Genomic DNA, 17094 nt, shown 5'->3' on the forward strand with positions numbered 1-17094 from the left:
CTTCAAGTACTGAAATACTAAATACATTTAATTAATATTAATAAATGTAGCAGTTCATTTCATCAATGATGCGGACAAGCCAAATAGGCACTTTATTTGGAACTTGCTTCGATTTTTAAATACTACGACTGTTGACGTCATAGCCACTGTGTTGTATATGTACAGTGGTGTGAAAAACTATTTGCCCCCTTCCTGATTTCTTATTCTTTTGCATGTTTGTCACACAAAATGTTTCTGATCATCAAACACATTTAACCATTAGTCAAATATAACACAAGTAAACACAAAATGCAGTTTTTAAATGATGGTTTTTATTATTTAGGGAGAAAAAAAAATCCAAACCTACATGGCCCTGTGTGAAAAAGTAATTGCCCCTGAACCTAATAACTGGTTGGGCCACCCTTAGCAGCAATAACTGCAATCAAGCGTTTGCGATAACTTGCAATGAGTCTTTTACAGCGCTCTGGAGGAATTTTGGCCCACTCATCTTTGCAGAATTGTTGTAATTCAGCTTTATTTGAGGGTTTTCTAGCATGAACCGCCTTTTTAAGGTCATGCCATAGCATCTCAATTGGATTCAGGTCAGGACTTTGACTAGGCCACTCCAAAGTCTTCATTTTGTTTTTCTTCAACCATTCAGAAGTGGATTTGCTGGTGTGTTTTGGGTCATTGTCCCGTTGCAGCACCCAAGATCGCTTCAGCTTGAGTTGACAAACAGATGGCCGCACATTCTCCTTCAGGATTTTTTGGTAGACAGTAGAATTCATGGTTCCATCTATCACAGCAAGCCTTCCAGGTCCTGAAGCAGCAAAACAACCCCAGACCATCACACTACCACCACCATATTTTACTGTTGGTATGATGTTCTTTTTCTGAAATGCTGTCTTCCTTTTACGCCAGATGTAACGGGACATTTGCCTTCCAAAAAGCTCAACATCAGTCCACAAGGTATTTTCACAAAAGTCTTGGCAATCATTGAGATGTTTCTTAGCAAAATTGAGACGAGCCCTAATGTTCTTTTTGCTTAACAGTGGTTTGCGTCTTGGAAATCTGCCATGCAGGCCGTTTTGCCCAGTCTCTTTCTTATGGTGGAGTCGTGAACACTGACCTTAATTGAGGCAAGTGAGGCCTGCAGTTCTTTAGACATTGTCCTGGGGTCTTTTGTGACCTCTCAGATGAGTCGTCTCTGCGCTCTTGGGGTAATTTTGGTCGGTCGGCCACTTCTGGGAAGGTTCACCACTGTTCCATGTTTTTGCCATTTGTGGATAATGGCTCTCACTGTGGTTCGCTGGAGTCCCAAAGCTTTAGAAATGGCTTTATAACCTTTACCAGACTGATAGATCTCAATTACTTCTGTTCTCATTTGTTCCTGAATTTCTTTGGATCTTGGCATGATGTCTAGCTTTTGAGGTGCTTTTGTTCTACTTCTCTGTGTCAGGCAGCTCCTATTAAAGTGATTTCTTGATTGAAACAGGTGTGGCAGTAATCAGGCCTGGGGGTGGCTACGGAAATTGAATGCAGGTGTGATACACCACAGTTAGGTGATTTTTTAAAAAGGGGGCAATTACTTTTTCACACAGGGCCATGTAGGTTTGGATTTTTTCTCCTAAATAATAAAACCATCATTTAAAAACTGCATTTTGTGTTTACTTGTGTTATATTTGACTAATGGTTAAATGTGTTTGATGATCAGAAACATTTTGTGTGACAAAAACATGCAAAAGAATAAGAAATCAGGAAGGGGGCAAATAGTTTTTCACACCACTGTAAGTAAATGCGTGCAAGGTAATTTCACCTGCAACTCTGAACTATATCTACCAGTTACAAAATGGATGGATGTGCGGACCAAGGTGTTGATGTGCTCAATACAATCAAGGAGTGAATCCGAAACTTCTCCTCCTTTATCTAGACTGTGTAGGGCATTGTATATAAGGGATTAACCCACACCTGTTATTTATTCTGCTGTAACAAATGCGTGACATTGCAAGCTAAACGGTTAGAACTCACATATGAGGCGGAGAACATCTGATTGCGCTCTCGAAGCTGCATGAATCTGTTTCGTAACTAACTTGTACAGGGATAAAACTGGAAAAAACAAAAGCCTGTGTGTGTCTGTGTATTGGCTTTTCTTTCATTAATAAGCACGTTTTTCCTGATTGCATGCTGAAATTCTTGAACACATAGTATTGACAGACATGACTTGTGCTGGTTTTCTTCTCGACATGTTGATGTGGTGCTGTGTTATCACCACTGTTCATATGTACTTTATTATTGTGCCATCCAAAGTTATTCTTATATTTGTGGTCAAGCAAGAGTGCAGTACCGACCTTACTATGGATGTGACATCCCTACTAGTAGCACACGTAAAATAAACCGTCATACTTGACGCATTAGTATTAGCAGGGTGAGCAAGAGCCAGAGATATTGGTATTGGCGTCAGGCAAGTTACCACCTAGATAACATTACATACTTTGGCATTAATCTGAGGATGGTGCTCCTCTAGATGACTCTTCAGGTTTGTGCTGTTCTTTCCTGTGAGCTTCATTCTACAATGCTCACAATGGGTTTATTTCTATCAGTGTTATAGTTAAAGGTGCTCCATATTTCTGGCCACTTTTATCACCCAACAATCATGTTGGTCGTCCTAGCAGATCAGAGTGGAGAAGGATTCTGGTTGACATCATGATTTCCTGAGGCCCCAAACTAGTCTTAAGTCAATTACAAGAGTGCATGGACGTTTTAAAAACTGTAACACTGTATTAATGCTCTTTATTTGTTGCCGGACCATGTCATGTATGATAGAGATGTGTAAAAAAAACTTCACACGCTCATTGTCCTGTTGTCTGTTTATAACATTTTTGTTTTGTTTAGCTGATAATTTTGGTTTTAAAAGGATCCATCTTAGTTTTTGTCATTGATGCCGCATTTTTACTCAGTTTTTGTTCCGTTTTCACCACAGAAAAAGTGTCATTGACAAGTATTTTTTGTCTTAGTTTTTATCAACAAAATCAACACTGCAGTGACTTAAATATTTTCTTCTCTCCATCCCCTGACTTGTGCTTTTCGATCACCTTTTCACAGAGTTGCTTAGAGTTTTTTTGTCATTATGTAGGTTAGATCACCATACTGATTTGCCACAAGTTGGACCTTCCAGATAAGGTGCGTTTATACTACAGTCAATTGAAACTTTTGCCTGTATTATATCCAGGCGACACAGTGGTAGAACTATTTTTCTGTAGTAAGGGGACTGAGGTCACCTCCCAGGATGTTCTCTTTGTGGCATAAGCATGCTTTCCTCGTTTTCACATGGGCTTCCTCCTGGTACATAGGTTTACTCCCAGGGTTTAAAGACACACAGGTTAGGTGAATTGGTGATTCTAAATTGGCACTAGTGTGTGTTTGTGTGTTCATACTGTGATGGACTGGCACCCTGTTCAGAAATTTTTGCTTCAGCTGCCCTATAACCCTGTCTCGGATAAGCGGGTTACGAAGAATAATGGATGATATATCTGTTGCTAAGTGGCTTATTCTACTCAAACTAAAGTATAAGTATTTGACTTTTTAGGTGATAGATAGATAGATAGATAGATAGATAGATAGATAGATAGATAGATAGATACTTTATTAATCCCCAAGGCGAAATTCACATATTCCAAAAGCAGCATACTGATAAAAACAATATTAATTAAATAATTAATTTTAATTGGGTTTATTATAGGTAAAATGCAGATTTTCCTTATATTCAAATACACAGGAAAATAAATAAGTGTAAATATCACTTGAAAATATGTGTAAAACCAGATGGATATTTGATAATTCAAGCATAAAGTGGGACAAAAGTAGCACAGAAACAAACAATAACCATCACTCCTCTCCTAGCCCTTTGTATGTGAAATATAAACATCCTGTCAAACACAGTAGCACTGTTGAGAGTTATACCCATCCCAGGTCACTTTCACCCACCCAAAGAACACTGAAGTGTATATCCTGAAATGTTAAGAGATAAATTAAATTGATTCTTTAAAGACAAAAGACAATTTTGTACCAGAGGCTTTCTACCTATGTGCCAAAATTGTGAATCAAGGTGTGAATGAAGTTACAGAGTTTCAGTACTCAAAGATACATTTCTAAAAGGTGATCTGTTTTATATAGTAGTAATGGATAAACAAAAAAAAACTTCAGAAAGGAAAAAGATCAAGAAACACTTTACTTCTTTAAACCTAGATGTCCCTTAACAGTATCCTAGACCTTTCTATACTTGATGCACATCCTGGTTAAAGATTTCTGGCATCTAACATCTACTGTAGACCATCCTGTGAAATTTAAACACACATAAAAAGTTATTCAAACTACATGGCAGAAACCACAGTCCAAAGAATAAAGTAATTTACTCTGTTTTACCGAATGTCAAGGAATTTTGTTTTATTTGGATTTATCTGTCAGTGACATCATTATTGTGCCATTTTGTGAAGTCACTTTCTCATCACATTGGTTTGCTTGGATTCTGTCCTTTGATGCTTTTAAAAGTAAATAGTTGTTATTAAATCATGATTTATTTGTATCTTTTGTACAGTGCAAATCACTTTTAAGTTTATTTGTTTCTTGACTTGCTATCTGGACAACAACTTACCTGTACTTTAGCCCTTTTGGTTTTATTAACCTTGTCTCAATTGAAACTAACCCTACCTACTTGTCTGCTCTTTTGGATCTCTTTAATTAAAAATAAAAGAAAAACCCCTTTTCCCTGTCCCACATTCATCCTCTTAAAAGCTCATATTCTGATGTGATACTCTGATAGAATTCAAAGATTTTGTCCTGAAAACTATTAAGTTTAAGTGATGTTTTAACTTACCGTTTACATCCTACACACAACAGTGCAATAAAGATGGTGACCAGAAAAGCTGATGCTACGGCAACTGTTCCAAGGAACAAAACATTATGGTGCTGAGATTCTGGAGTTCCCTTTGGGCCATTCCTCAAAGAGGCCATGGATGAAGACTGCAGATATGAGGCTTATTGCAAAAAACTGAAAGATAAAGCAAAGAAAAGAAAAATTGCCACTGAAAGAGCTGCCTATTAGGACGAGTTCTTCACAATTACAAAAATGCACAGAACAGTAAATATAATCAATGATAAAATGCCTGCACTGATTAATTCTTTAAATGGTCATGCCAACATATGATTACTTCTGATTTTTGCTATTTACATATAAATGTATCTTGTATTAATATACACTTATGCATGTATATCAACTTGTACTAGAATGCTAGATAAGAATATTTCTTTAACCTGTTAGACGAGTTCCTTTTAAAGAGACAAACACGAAATACAGCCATGCTCTTCTTTTCATCACTTGATAGAAAACAGTTGGTCTGATGTGGTACTTTCATGTGTCTCAAACAGATATTTTATTATGTTATTACATCAGCTTTAAAAGTCAAGAAAAATACAATATTTATGTACTGTATGAGAGCTTTATTCTTCAATAATCCATTGTGTGTAGTGTGTGTTTGAGTGTGCTTAAGAAGTATGCAATTATCCACAGCTGCAAGATAAAACTATCTGTTTTTCAGTGAGGTTTAAATTAACATTCTCAGCCCTACAATCAATTAAATTATTATTTAACAAAAACACTATGGGATATACCGTATAAAACAACAAGGCAAAAAATATTATTATTGAATCTTAGGGGTCATGACAGTTTTGGATAATACAGCTTATATATTTTATCTAGCATGAACAGAGGTCTCTTAGGAAACAACATTGTGTGCAGAACAAGAAGCTGACACAAATCATAACACCATAAAGTGATATGTAACCATTTCAAATTAATAAACCATTAAAATGTAAGCCACTTATTACCGAAGCATAACTCAACATGTTCAAGAATCATAATGAAATATATAAAAATATGACAATCAGAAGATAATCATTTAAAAGCACAGTCCTGCTCTTGAGTGCCTATTCATTCAATACGTAATTGCCAGTTGCCTCCTTCTCTGGCCTTTCATTTTAAAACCACAGCAATGTCATTAATAGGCAAGTAAATGTTACAGGAGTGAAGTAGAGTGGGAAGGCTTTCATGAGGAAGGTATAATGTCAAAATTACATGTCCAAACATATTTGACTAATCCACGTGCACTCCATTGTTAAAGATTGCTGTACCCCACTACTGAATTTAGGTCTGTTAGGAGAGTTCTTTGTCAGAAAGAAAGCATGTTAATTTGATGTTTTTCCTCCTCCCTTCAAATCAAAAACTAAAGTATGTTTTAATTTATTAGGTTTTACAAATTTTACTTATTGTATTCGCATTTTACCAAAAGCTTATGTTTTATTTTGTTGCATGGAAGCCTCTCTTGAATTATATGATACTGAACTTGCCATTGCTTCTGACTTCTGTGTTTTAACAATGTTTCAGTGTGGTTCACTGTGGAGACAGACAAGAATAAAGCTTCCTTTCTCTCTCTACACTAAAAGTCTTCCATTTGCTTAGCGATTTTTGATAATATTATTTTACTACAGCACTGTATTTCATAATAGCAACAACAATGGGGTGGACTACAAGTGCTACACTGCAACTTTTGTTTAAATGAAAGCAATCTGATAATCCCTAATATGTTTTTTAAATTAATTATATCCATCCATCCATTACCAAATATTCTTAATTCTTTAATTAACTACAGTGCCAATAAAAAGTACTCACTCTCTTGGAAGTTTTCACATTATTATAAAATATTGATTCATGTTGGATTTTTTTTTCACACTGGTCAACAGAATGTCAAAGTGAAAACCGATCTATGAAAAGTGATCTGAAGTAATTACAAACATAAAATACAAAATAATAGATTGCACAATTTTTCTGTAGATGCACCTTTGGCAGCCATGACAGCTTTAACTCTGTGTGCACAGATCTCCATCAATCAATTTTGCACATCTGGACACTAAAGGATCCCCCATTTTCTTTGTAAAACTGCTCCAGCTCTGTGTCAAGTTGCATGAGGACTGTGAGTGAACATGGTTTTCCAGTCCAGGCACAAATTCTCAACTGAATTGAGTTCTGGATTCTGACTTGGCCACCCCAGGACATTAACATTTCCATTTCTAAGCCATTTCTGTGTAACTAAGGATTTATGCTTTGGTTGTTGTTTTACTGGAAAACAAATCTTTTCCCAAGGCACAACTTTCTTGCAGACTACATCTAATTTTTCCTTATGGACTCCACTGTATTTTACTTTAATTCATTTTAATCTATAAGCCATCCTGGATCTGCTGCAGAGGAGCATCTCCACTGCATGATGCTGCCAACACAGTGCTTCACAGTGGCGATGGTGTGTTTTTGAAAAAGTATTTTTATTCTGATGGCGAAAAGGCTAACCTTTGGTTTCATTATACCATAGAACCTTCTTCCACCTGACTTCAGAGTCTTATATGTGCCTTCTGTTAAACTCGATCTGAGATGTCACTTGCATTTTTTCTCTTTGCCACTCTCTGACAAAGCTGTGACTGGTGAAGCACCTGAACAACAGTTGCCTGGACAATCTCTCCAGTCTCAGCCACTGTAGTTTGTAACTCCGGGTTCTCACAGACCCTCCTAGTGGCTTCCATCATTAGTCTTTTTCTTCTTGCAAAATCACTCAGTTTTTTTTATGGATGCCCTGCTCTTGGAATATATACAGATGTGCCATACTCTTTCCATTTCTTAATGACTGATTTAACTGGGCACTGAGGGATACTCAGTGACTTGGATATTTTCTTGTCTCCATCCCCTGACTTGTGCTTTCCAATCACCTGTTCACATAGTTGCTTGGAGTAGGTTAGGCCACCATACTGACTCACCGCAAGTTAGACCTTGCAGATAAGGTGCATTTACACTACAGTCAGTAGAAACACCTTGACTACAGACAGGTGGTCTCCACTGAACTAATTATGGGACTTCTAAAACCGATTGACTGTATCTGAAATGATTAAGGTGTGCCACATTAAAGGGGATGAATATCTACGTGATCAATTCTTTGGGGTTTTATATTTGTAATTAACTTAGACCACCGTACAGAGATCTCTTTATAATTTTACATTGAAGAGTCTTTTTCTGTTGCTCAACATTAAATCCTATGTGACTGTATAACACTAAAATGTGATTGTAAGTGGGTTAAACATTTTTATAGGCACTGTAATTACATAAATATATAAAAATGATAACACACAAGAGATGAGGAACAGCAAACGTGGTACAAAAAGACGACGCTGATTATAATGTCCCAAAGACTGCAGAGTTGGTAAAGTCAGTGAATTTTGTATTTGTTTCCCACCGACACATACAGTACTTTCACTCCTGGCAGTATGAGTTAATTAAAAAAATGGGATAGAAGAAATTGGATCTGTTGGGACTGGACTTTATTGTACCCTTATAAAAAATAAATGCTTTCTCATGGCACTAGATGGTTCTGTACTGGGCTGTATGTGTTTCTCGTAGAACTACTGCTCGACAAAGCACTATTTTATTTTGGGACAGGTTCTTTTTATACGAAGTTGGTTGTTTGTCCTTTGAAAAAACTTCCTAATATGTGGGGTTAGGGAACAAAATCTGTAATGTATGGTAGGCTACCTAGTAGGACACTAACATATAAAGAAAACCTGGACTTAGCCTGTGCTATTGTAAGCAGTTAAAGAGTCCTTTTAAAAACATGACCCACTGGTATTTTACAAATTTGTTGCCATCTATTCCTGGTTATTTACTGTATGGAGCCTGTTATGGTTCTAAATTAATAATGGTTCTTTCTGGAACCTTTGTGTGGATGGGTCTTTTAAGAACCAAAACTGTTGCCTCAATGTTACCACTCTTGCACCTTTGTTTCTAAGAATGTACAGTGTAAAACTGACAGATTTTTCTATAATTATTCTCTTTCTGTATATCAAGTAGGGAGAAACAATGTGTAGGTATTCTGGCATGAGTTCCTTAGAAACTACCAAAGAGATTGGCTCGCATGTAGAGAAATTGGATGTGCTAACCAAATATACTAAGCTTTTAATCTTTATATTAATTTCCTTGTGCAATTTTGTGTAATCCGAACAAAAAGTCAAATTTTCATTTTTATACTGTGGTTTGACACAACAAAAAAATTAACCCTGATACAGAGCTTGATATTCCTTTGCAGAATCATGATCAAGTTCAATGTTACATTTACTGAAGCCTATATAGAAAGAAGAACATCTACATTTCGCACATCAAATAAAACAAGTTTTTTTTCTGAGCAGCAGAGAGGAAGCCGCCTTCTACACTTTCAAAATGATCCCCCTCTCTTGCCTAAAAGCTTGGACGCTTACGGGAAAATGTTTTATATGTAAGCCACAGGGAATGACTTTTTTCATGTGTTTTAGCCATTATTCACATCATTGGCAGATACACAGCTACAATTTGAAAAACAAACCAATGTATAATGTGTTGCAGCTGCTCTTGATTTGTACCATCTCAAAACTTCCTATTACATTTAATAAAAAGGCTTCCACTTAACTGTTATGAATCTGCAGAAGCACACAAAACAGAATAGGCCTGCACAACGTCTCTACACAGTGGATGCTTGCTTTCATGCTTCACATTGAATATTAAGAAACATATCTGATGTTGTACTCCTTCAGTTTGAGCAGGAACTGACAAGCTCACTCAGTCATGATTAACTGCATTGTGTTGATAAAATGTTCATCAATGTCCACATTACCTTCACAGCAAGAACTGCCCACAGGTTCAAAGCCTAAACCAAGGGTGCCTGGCTCCTGTACCAGAGGTCCACAGTGGCCGCAGGTTTTTATTCTAGCCAGTTTTATACTTAGAAGCCAGGCGTAGCAGATAACGAAACTTGCCATTTAATTATATGGCTCGTTTGTGCTTTCATTCTTTCAAGGAAAACCTTTATCTCATTCTAGATTTTTTGTTTTCTGAGAACATTTTCCATATGTTTAAACAGTCCGGAACAGATTTGCACCTCTTGCCCCTTCCCTTGTCTCCCATTTATTTTAAAACATTGTATTAACCCAGATGATACATGATGTATTTATACTAGTTTAGATGGAAGCACGTTAGCTGGAGAGTTGCGGTTCCTTTGTCATTTGCACCATATTTTTAACAGATGTCTGGTTCCGAAAACGTCCTTAATGTAGACGTTTACTAAAAAAGGCAACAAAGTGTTCTGAATCATAAAAAATTAGTTAACTAAAACTAGGCACAAAACCACATTACTTTAGTAACAAATAAATGGGCACTAATTAGAAAGTTGGTTAAAGCAAAAACCTGCAGCCATTGTGGACCTCCTAAACATTTAATTCCACGTAGTTTCAAATACTTTACAATCAACAAAGATAAAACATGAGTAGAATTTTTCATCTCATCAAATTGAGAACACAGCATCAACTGCTTCCATGAAATTTCAGCCGAAGAACAGAACAGTCCAAGAATTATTTGCAGTCGCATAACACTGTTGTAATTGCTGTGTACTAAAAGTGAACTAACAACTTCCAAACTTCTGCTCATTGCCCTCTGTTCAACCCTAGTGACTTAAACACAAGTTGTTTACAGCCTGATCTAAATCAAATTGCAATCATAAGACAAACACACTCATGTGGCCCTCATCATGTGGAATGAAGTGACCTCTTCTTTTATGCACTGCCTCCTTCAATACAGCTTTTCACAGGCAGCTTGGTACTGTTAAATCATTATTTTCATGTCATTCAAGCAAAGAAAAGAGAATCAAGCGTGGAAACAACAAGTATCCATAGCATTTCATTAAAAAACATGCTTGATTCTATTTTACATTTTTTGTGATGTTTCCCGATATTCACAAGATGAATGTGACACACTGGAGCATTTTAGTATCTGCCAAGGAAAAGCTATTAAGCTAAATGATCTGAACCAACATCAGCAGCTTGATGCTGAAGTCACTTGATAAAAGTCACACACTCTGCAATTGCTGATGGGATTTTTTTCCACACTTCCTTCTTACCTTTGTTTGTTCTTTAATATGACACAAAGTGTTAAGTTGCAAAAATAAAAAAACACACACAACACATACATACATACATACATACATAAAGTATTCAGACCCCTTTACTTTCATACATTTTGTTATGTTGTAGCCTTATGCTAAGTCAGTTAAATTCATTTTTTCTTCATCAAGTAACACTCAATACTCCATAATGATAAATCGAAAATAACATTTTAGAAACTTTTTCAAGTTTATTAAAATTAAAATCTGAAATATCATATTGATACAAGTATCCAGACCTTTTACTCAGTACTTTATTGAAACACCTTCGGCAGTGATTACAGCCTGGACTCTTCTTGTATATGACACCACAAGCTCCATGCACCTGAATTGGGGAATTTTCAGCCTTTCTTCCCTGCAGATCCATTCAAGCTCTGACAGGGTGGATGGAGACCGTCGGTGGACAGCAATTTTCAGGCCTCTCATGAGATGTTTGATTAGGTTCAAGTCCAGGTTTCTGGCTGGGCCACTCAAGGACATTCAGTGTTGACCATAAGCCACGGCTGTATTGTTTATACTTTGCATTTTGGGTCATTGTCTTGTTGGAAGGTGAACCTTCAGCCCAGTCTGAGGTAAAGAGCACTCTGGACCAGGTGTCCATTACAGATAACTTTGTACTTGCTCGATTCAGATTTCCTTCAACACTATCTAGACTCCCAGTTCCTGCCTCCGACGAACAAGCCCACAGAGTGATAATGCTATCATCATGCTTCAATGTTGGAATAGTATTGCACAGGTGAAAAGCAGTGCATGGTTTCCGCCACACATGACATTTAGAAATGAGGCAAAACAATTTAATCTTGGTCTTAATCTTTAATCTAATGTGTTGTCTGGCCACTCTGTCATGAAGCCCAGATTAGTAGAGTGTTGCAGTGGTGACCATTGGGTTCTAGATCATGTCTTTTACCAAGACCCTTCTCCCCTGATTGCATAATTTCGCTCTGAAACGAGCTCTAGCAAGAGTTGTGGCTGTCCCAAACTTATTCTGTTTAAGAATTATGTGATCTTGGGAACTTTCAATGTTACAGAATTTTTCGTAAACTTCTTAAGATCTGTGTCTTGATACAATCCTGTCTTGGAGCTCTACAGGCAATTCCTTCAACCTCAAGGCTTGTTTTCTTGCTTTAATATACATTGACAACTGTGGGAACTTCAATAGACAGGTGTGTACCTTTACTAATCATGCAAAATCAAGCAAATTGACCACATATTAACTGCAGACAAGGTGTAGAAACATCTCAACAATAATCAACAGAATGGGATGTACCTAAGTCATATTTCACGTGTCATAGCAAACGGGATAAATACTTGTGTCAGTGTATTTGTTTTATTTTTTAATAATTTTACAAAACGTTCTACAATCCCGTACTACAGTGTGAACTATTAAGTAAAGTGCTAGACTTTAGATGGCAGTCGCCAGGTCAAAGACCATATCCTCCAAATCCAACAAAGTTCAAATATAAAAATATCTCAACAATTGTGCAACCTGATCCAATTTAGGGTTGTGGTGATCTAGAGCTTATACTGACAACATCAAGTGCAAAGCAGGAACCAAACTTAATGTACTGCAAGTTCATTGCAAGGCCCATTCATGCACTCACCTATACTGACCAAAACATAAGGCTAACTTCATAGTAATAACAGTGCCAGCTCTACAGGTTACTTAAAACACATAAAAAACCTAGATTCAAAAATCAAATGCAAATGGCAGTTTGTACAATTTCATTAAGCGACCTGATTTATAAAGAGAATATATGCTGTACGGCGGCACAGTGGCGCAGTGGTAGCGCTGCTGCCTCGCAGTTAGGAGACCCGGGTTCGCTTCCCGGGTCCTCCCTGCGTGGAGTTTGCATGTTCTCCCCGTGTCTGCATGGCACTCCGGTTTCCTCCCACAATCCAAAGACATGCAGGTTAGGTGGATTGGCGATTCTAAATTGGCCCTAGTGTGTGCTTGGTGTGTGGGTGTGTTTGTGTGTGTCCTGCGGTGGGTTGGCACCCTGCCCAGGATTGGTTCCTGCCTTGTGCCCTGTGCTGGCTGGGATTGGCTTAGCAGACCCCCGTGACCCTGTATTCGGATTCAGCGGGTTAGAAAATGGATGGATGGATATATGCTGTACTGGCCAGTGCTACATATTGTAGTTCTACCTTAATATTGCCCGAATCTCAATTTGGCAACTGTCATTTCATGTAGTGATGTCTCCTTCTGCTGTAAAAAATCAAAGAGTTAAGTTCTGGATAATTATTTACAGAAATTGCTTAAAGTGTTGCCCAATGTAACAACAAGGAACAAACAAGCAAAAACAAGGTTCATATAATAATAAAATGATTATTGATGCTTCACTATGATACTCACTGCCAAAAGGAACTAATAAACTAACTTTTGAAAAATACCACTTCTTGGCCATGTGCCCAAATTCACCTGTGGCTTCTTGTTCACATGCCACCTATAATATAGAACTTCAAAAGGCTACCTTCTTATTATGTACTCCTTGAAAACTTTCACCTCCCTATTTTATTTATAGATATACTGTAATGAATACAGTGCAGTTTTTGCAGATTCATGATCAGGTGATCTCTTTGTGTTGGTTTTAGTCTAGACTAACTAAACCTCACTTCTTTTTCTTGTGGCCAGCTTAAGTTTCATAACATTTTAAACAAAACAATTCACTAATTTCTTCATTATGTCATAGTAATTCATTCCTCTGGGTGACTGTGCCTATTCTCAATGTGATTTTGTTTAAATACTGGTTACATTACAGTAGGATGCATGGGCAGTGGCATTATGGTTTTAATACACTGCATTTTTATGAGTACCATGCTTGACTGGCACCTTGTCCTTACATTGGATGTTACCACAATAGTTTTCAGCTACCAGCAACTCCAAAATTGGATTAAATAAACTCCATTATACATAAAAGGATGAGTATGAGACAACACTCAGTCAGCCTCATTCACATTGTAGCAGTGTCAACCTGTTCAAACAGCAGGCTGTGAACTTTTAAACTTGCACATTATGAAGGGAATTAATTCATAAAAACCAATAGACCTCTGTGACCTGTAGTTGGGATATACTGGGTTGGATAATGGATGGATGGAAAAACCAATAGACACTCCTGATTCAAGAAACAGATGCACCTTTGAATTTGACTTACTGAGGTAAACAGACAGCTATAGACAGATATGAAGAAAAAAATCTGTTGATCAGTGTGACGATGTGGGTTTGGCTCCACGCTCCCATCGATATTCGGGAGCCCTTCAACCCAACACCGTCGGTAATGTCACCGAGTGAGCTAGACAGTGGGACAACATTTGAGCAAGGGGATGGTAAAGATGTGCAAAAGTGCTTTTATTAAAATGAAATCCAAACAAAACAGGTGTTCAAAATAAAGTGCAGTGCTTTCATAAAGTTCAATAAATAATCCATAAAAAGAACGTGGAGGTAAAATCAATAAAAAGAAAAACAATCCTTTAAAACGAGGTTAAAACAACGCTGGAAGCAATCCTTTAAAAACACAAAGTCCGGTGTCTTTTTACCTGGCGGCTCCCTTGCTTCTCCCGTTAGGCTTTGCAATAGGAGAGTCGCCATACCTGCAGCTGACCTTCTCCTACTCAGCTGATCTGTTGGCCTTCCGATTCCTGGTTCTGGTTCAGCTCACCTAGACCGAGACTTGGGCTCCCCAGAAACCAGGATGCTCAACACTGGGGCTTCTCTTCCCAATCTCCGACTCCCGCTGCCTGTCTTTGCTGCGGCGAGCCAACCTTCTCTCGGTCACTCCTGCTCCAAACAATCGCTCAGCAGGAGCGACCACTACCCTCGGCCTTCAGGTGCCGGCCAAACAACTCACCTGGGCTCGCCTCTCCCAGCTGCTCGTATAGAGTGAGCCTGCGCTTGCTCGCTCTCCTTCTTTCTCTCAACCGGCTTTCTCACTCCTGCTTCCTGCCTTCTTCTCTGCAACCTCCGTCTTTTTTTTTTTTTTCTTCCTCCCCCTCAACCGACTCGCGCTTCTTTTTATATTGTGAGAGGCCATAGCAGTAGCAGCACATTAGCCACGGGAACAATCACGGATGTGGGCAGTCCCTCACCTGTGCACTCGGTAAGAAACGCTCACACCGCAGATCGCCCCGTGGCTTGCTATGGCCCAACGCCCACTCGCTAAGCCGCCGCGCGAGCGGTGATTATTTATTTAAAAAATGGCCTTTACTAAGCGAGCTGTGGACCCATAACACCACAGTCAGGGTAACTATCCTATTAACTTCTTTGGTAGGATTTTGTTTTTTCAAAATGTCACAGTCCTCAACCTCTTTATAGAAGTTATGAAATACATTTACAAGTGCTTTTAAATTCACCAGGTTCTTTTTTTAAAGTGACCTCCACAAATCCAGCAGCCTTGTCACCATTCATGCGAATGCTTTTGTTACCGTTTGTGTAATTTTTTTTTTATATGTACACTTTATACAACTTATCATTGCCACCACAGAAATACAATGGGATGGTAAAATGCTTTTTTCTTGGACAGCGCTCCTTTCCAAGTGGAGGCACAGAGTCCTGTGATAACACTCAAGGCAAAATTCAAGAATAGATTCTGTCACTCACTAAATACATAAGGATACAGAGTTGTTCAACTACATCAAAACAAAGGAGAAACTAATTAACATAAATGAAAAACCACAATATCTGTCCATCCACTAATTGTAGAACCACTGCCAGAATCACGATGGCTGTGGCATAAAAGAAACTGAGTCACGTTTATGTCAGTTTTCAAAGAATGGGTTTGCAGACATGCCAAGTTTTAATAATCCATTTCCAAAAGGATGATTGTTGTGCAATGCATCCTTTATAAACATTCGAGAAGGGGGTGGAATTTGGGATTAGACAGCAGGTTGAACTTCTTTGTGTCATACTGCAAAATATTGTGCATGCCTTGGGTGGAAACTGAACAGCAAGCTATCAGGAACTGGTTTAGTAAAAAAAAAAAATCATTTTCATTTGTTTTTATTTTACTTCAGCCAGTTTTGAGTATGTGATTTTAATTTCAGTTTGGTTTTCATTTTTGACAAACTTTTAATTTTTACTTTTATTTTAATTAACAAAATGCTTTTTTAGTAATATTAGTTATAGTTCTTATTCACAATAATGACCATGCACAGTTTTGCTACAGTGAATAGCAAAAAAAAATAAAATCATAAAAATAATGTGCACTTTGTGTGTATCTTCCAAATGATAGATTGAAACACAAATAGATGTTTTAACTAATGAAGTTTTTGAATATTGTATCTTATTATTATGGGATATTTCGCCTGATAACATATGATACCCAAGAACAAGTGATCAAACAAATTGCTATGTATCATTCTCATAACTAAACACAGTTTCAGTCAGTGCATAGGTCTAGCTGCAATTTCAACATGTCATCAACTTAAGCAGAAATTAGCTTTAATTACAATACGACGTATATCAATACTACAACTATCGCTTTCAAGTCATTAAAGTTTTATTCAGACCTACTCTGGACTTATCTGGCATAAGCCAAAATGCAACATGCATTCCTCATTTGATTTATTTGACATACTCTTTCGTCCTTTTTTTAAAAACCTTCATGGGTGCTCAGACTGTCAACACTGGACATGTCTAAACTTATCTTGACAGCTGCCGTGAAAAGGGTAAAAGCTGCTTCAGTGACATGGCTCGTACTTGCCCCAATTTCCTATAAAGCACATATCAAAGAAAGGCAGACATCTGAGTAATCAGCCACTGACTTGCTTCATGAGCTTCAACAAGTCACTTCAAGCCATTGTGTTTCAGCAAATGCACTCAAAACCCAGAGGTTTCTGGATCAGCTCCAAGAGCATCCCTTGATTCACTGAAGTGAATTTTCGCTAGCCTTCAGAAGAATAGTCCATCTAAGGTACTATAATAGGTGTTTACTTAATGGCTAAATAACTTTCTTTCCATTTCATAAACCCATGGGTAATGGGAAACCTTACTAAATGATTCGAAGTTGTGAGGGGGTTTAATGAACATGCAGTAACTGCGTGTCTCTGCACAAATACAGGAGCA

At 37.7% G+C, this 17094-nt stretch overlaps 1 protein-coding gene across 1 annotated transcript in view; it reads right to left on the minus strand.

Moving 5' to 3' along the window:
• The window catches only part of LOC120514398, a 237859-nt gene that overhangs the window by 76569 nt on the left and 144196 nt on the right, over positions 1-17094 (minus strand). The window contains exon 2 of the mRNA XM_039734748.1: positions 4853-5026. Within this exon, the coding sequence (XP_039590682.1) occupies positions 4853-4989 (137 nt within the window). The 5' untranslated portion in view covers positions 4990-5026. The remainder of the gene's footprint in view (positions 1-4852; positions 5027-17094) is intronic.

Source organism: Polypterus senegalus, chromosome 14, assembly GCF_016835505.1.
Source record: "Polypterus senegalus isolate Bchr_013 chromosome 14, ASM1683550v1, whole genome shotgun sequence".
Taxonomy (NCBI): domain Eukaryota; kingdom Metazoa; phylum Chordata; class Cladistia; order Polypteriformes; family Polypteridae; genus Polypterus; species Polypterus senegalus.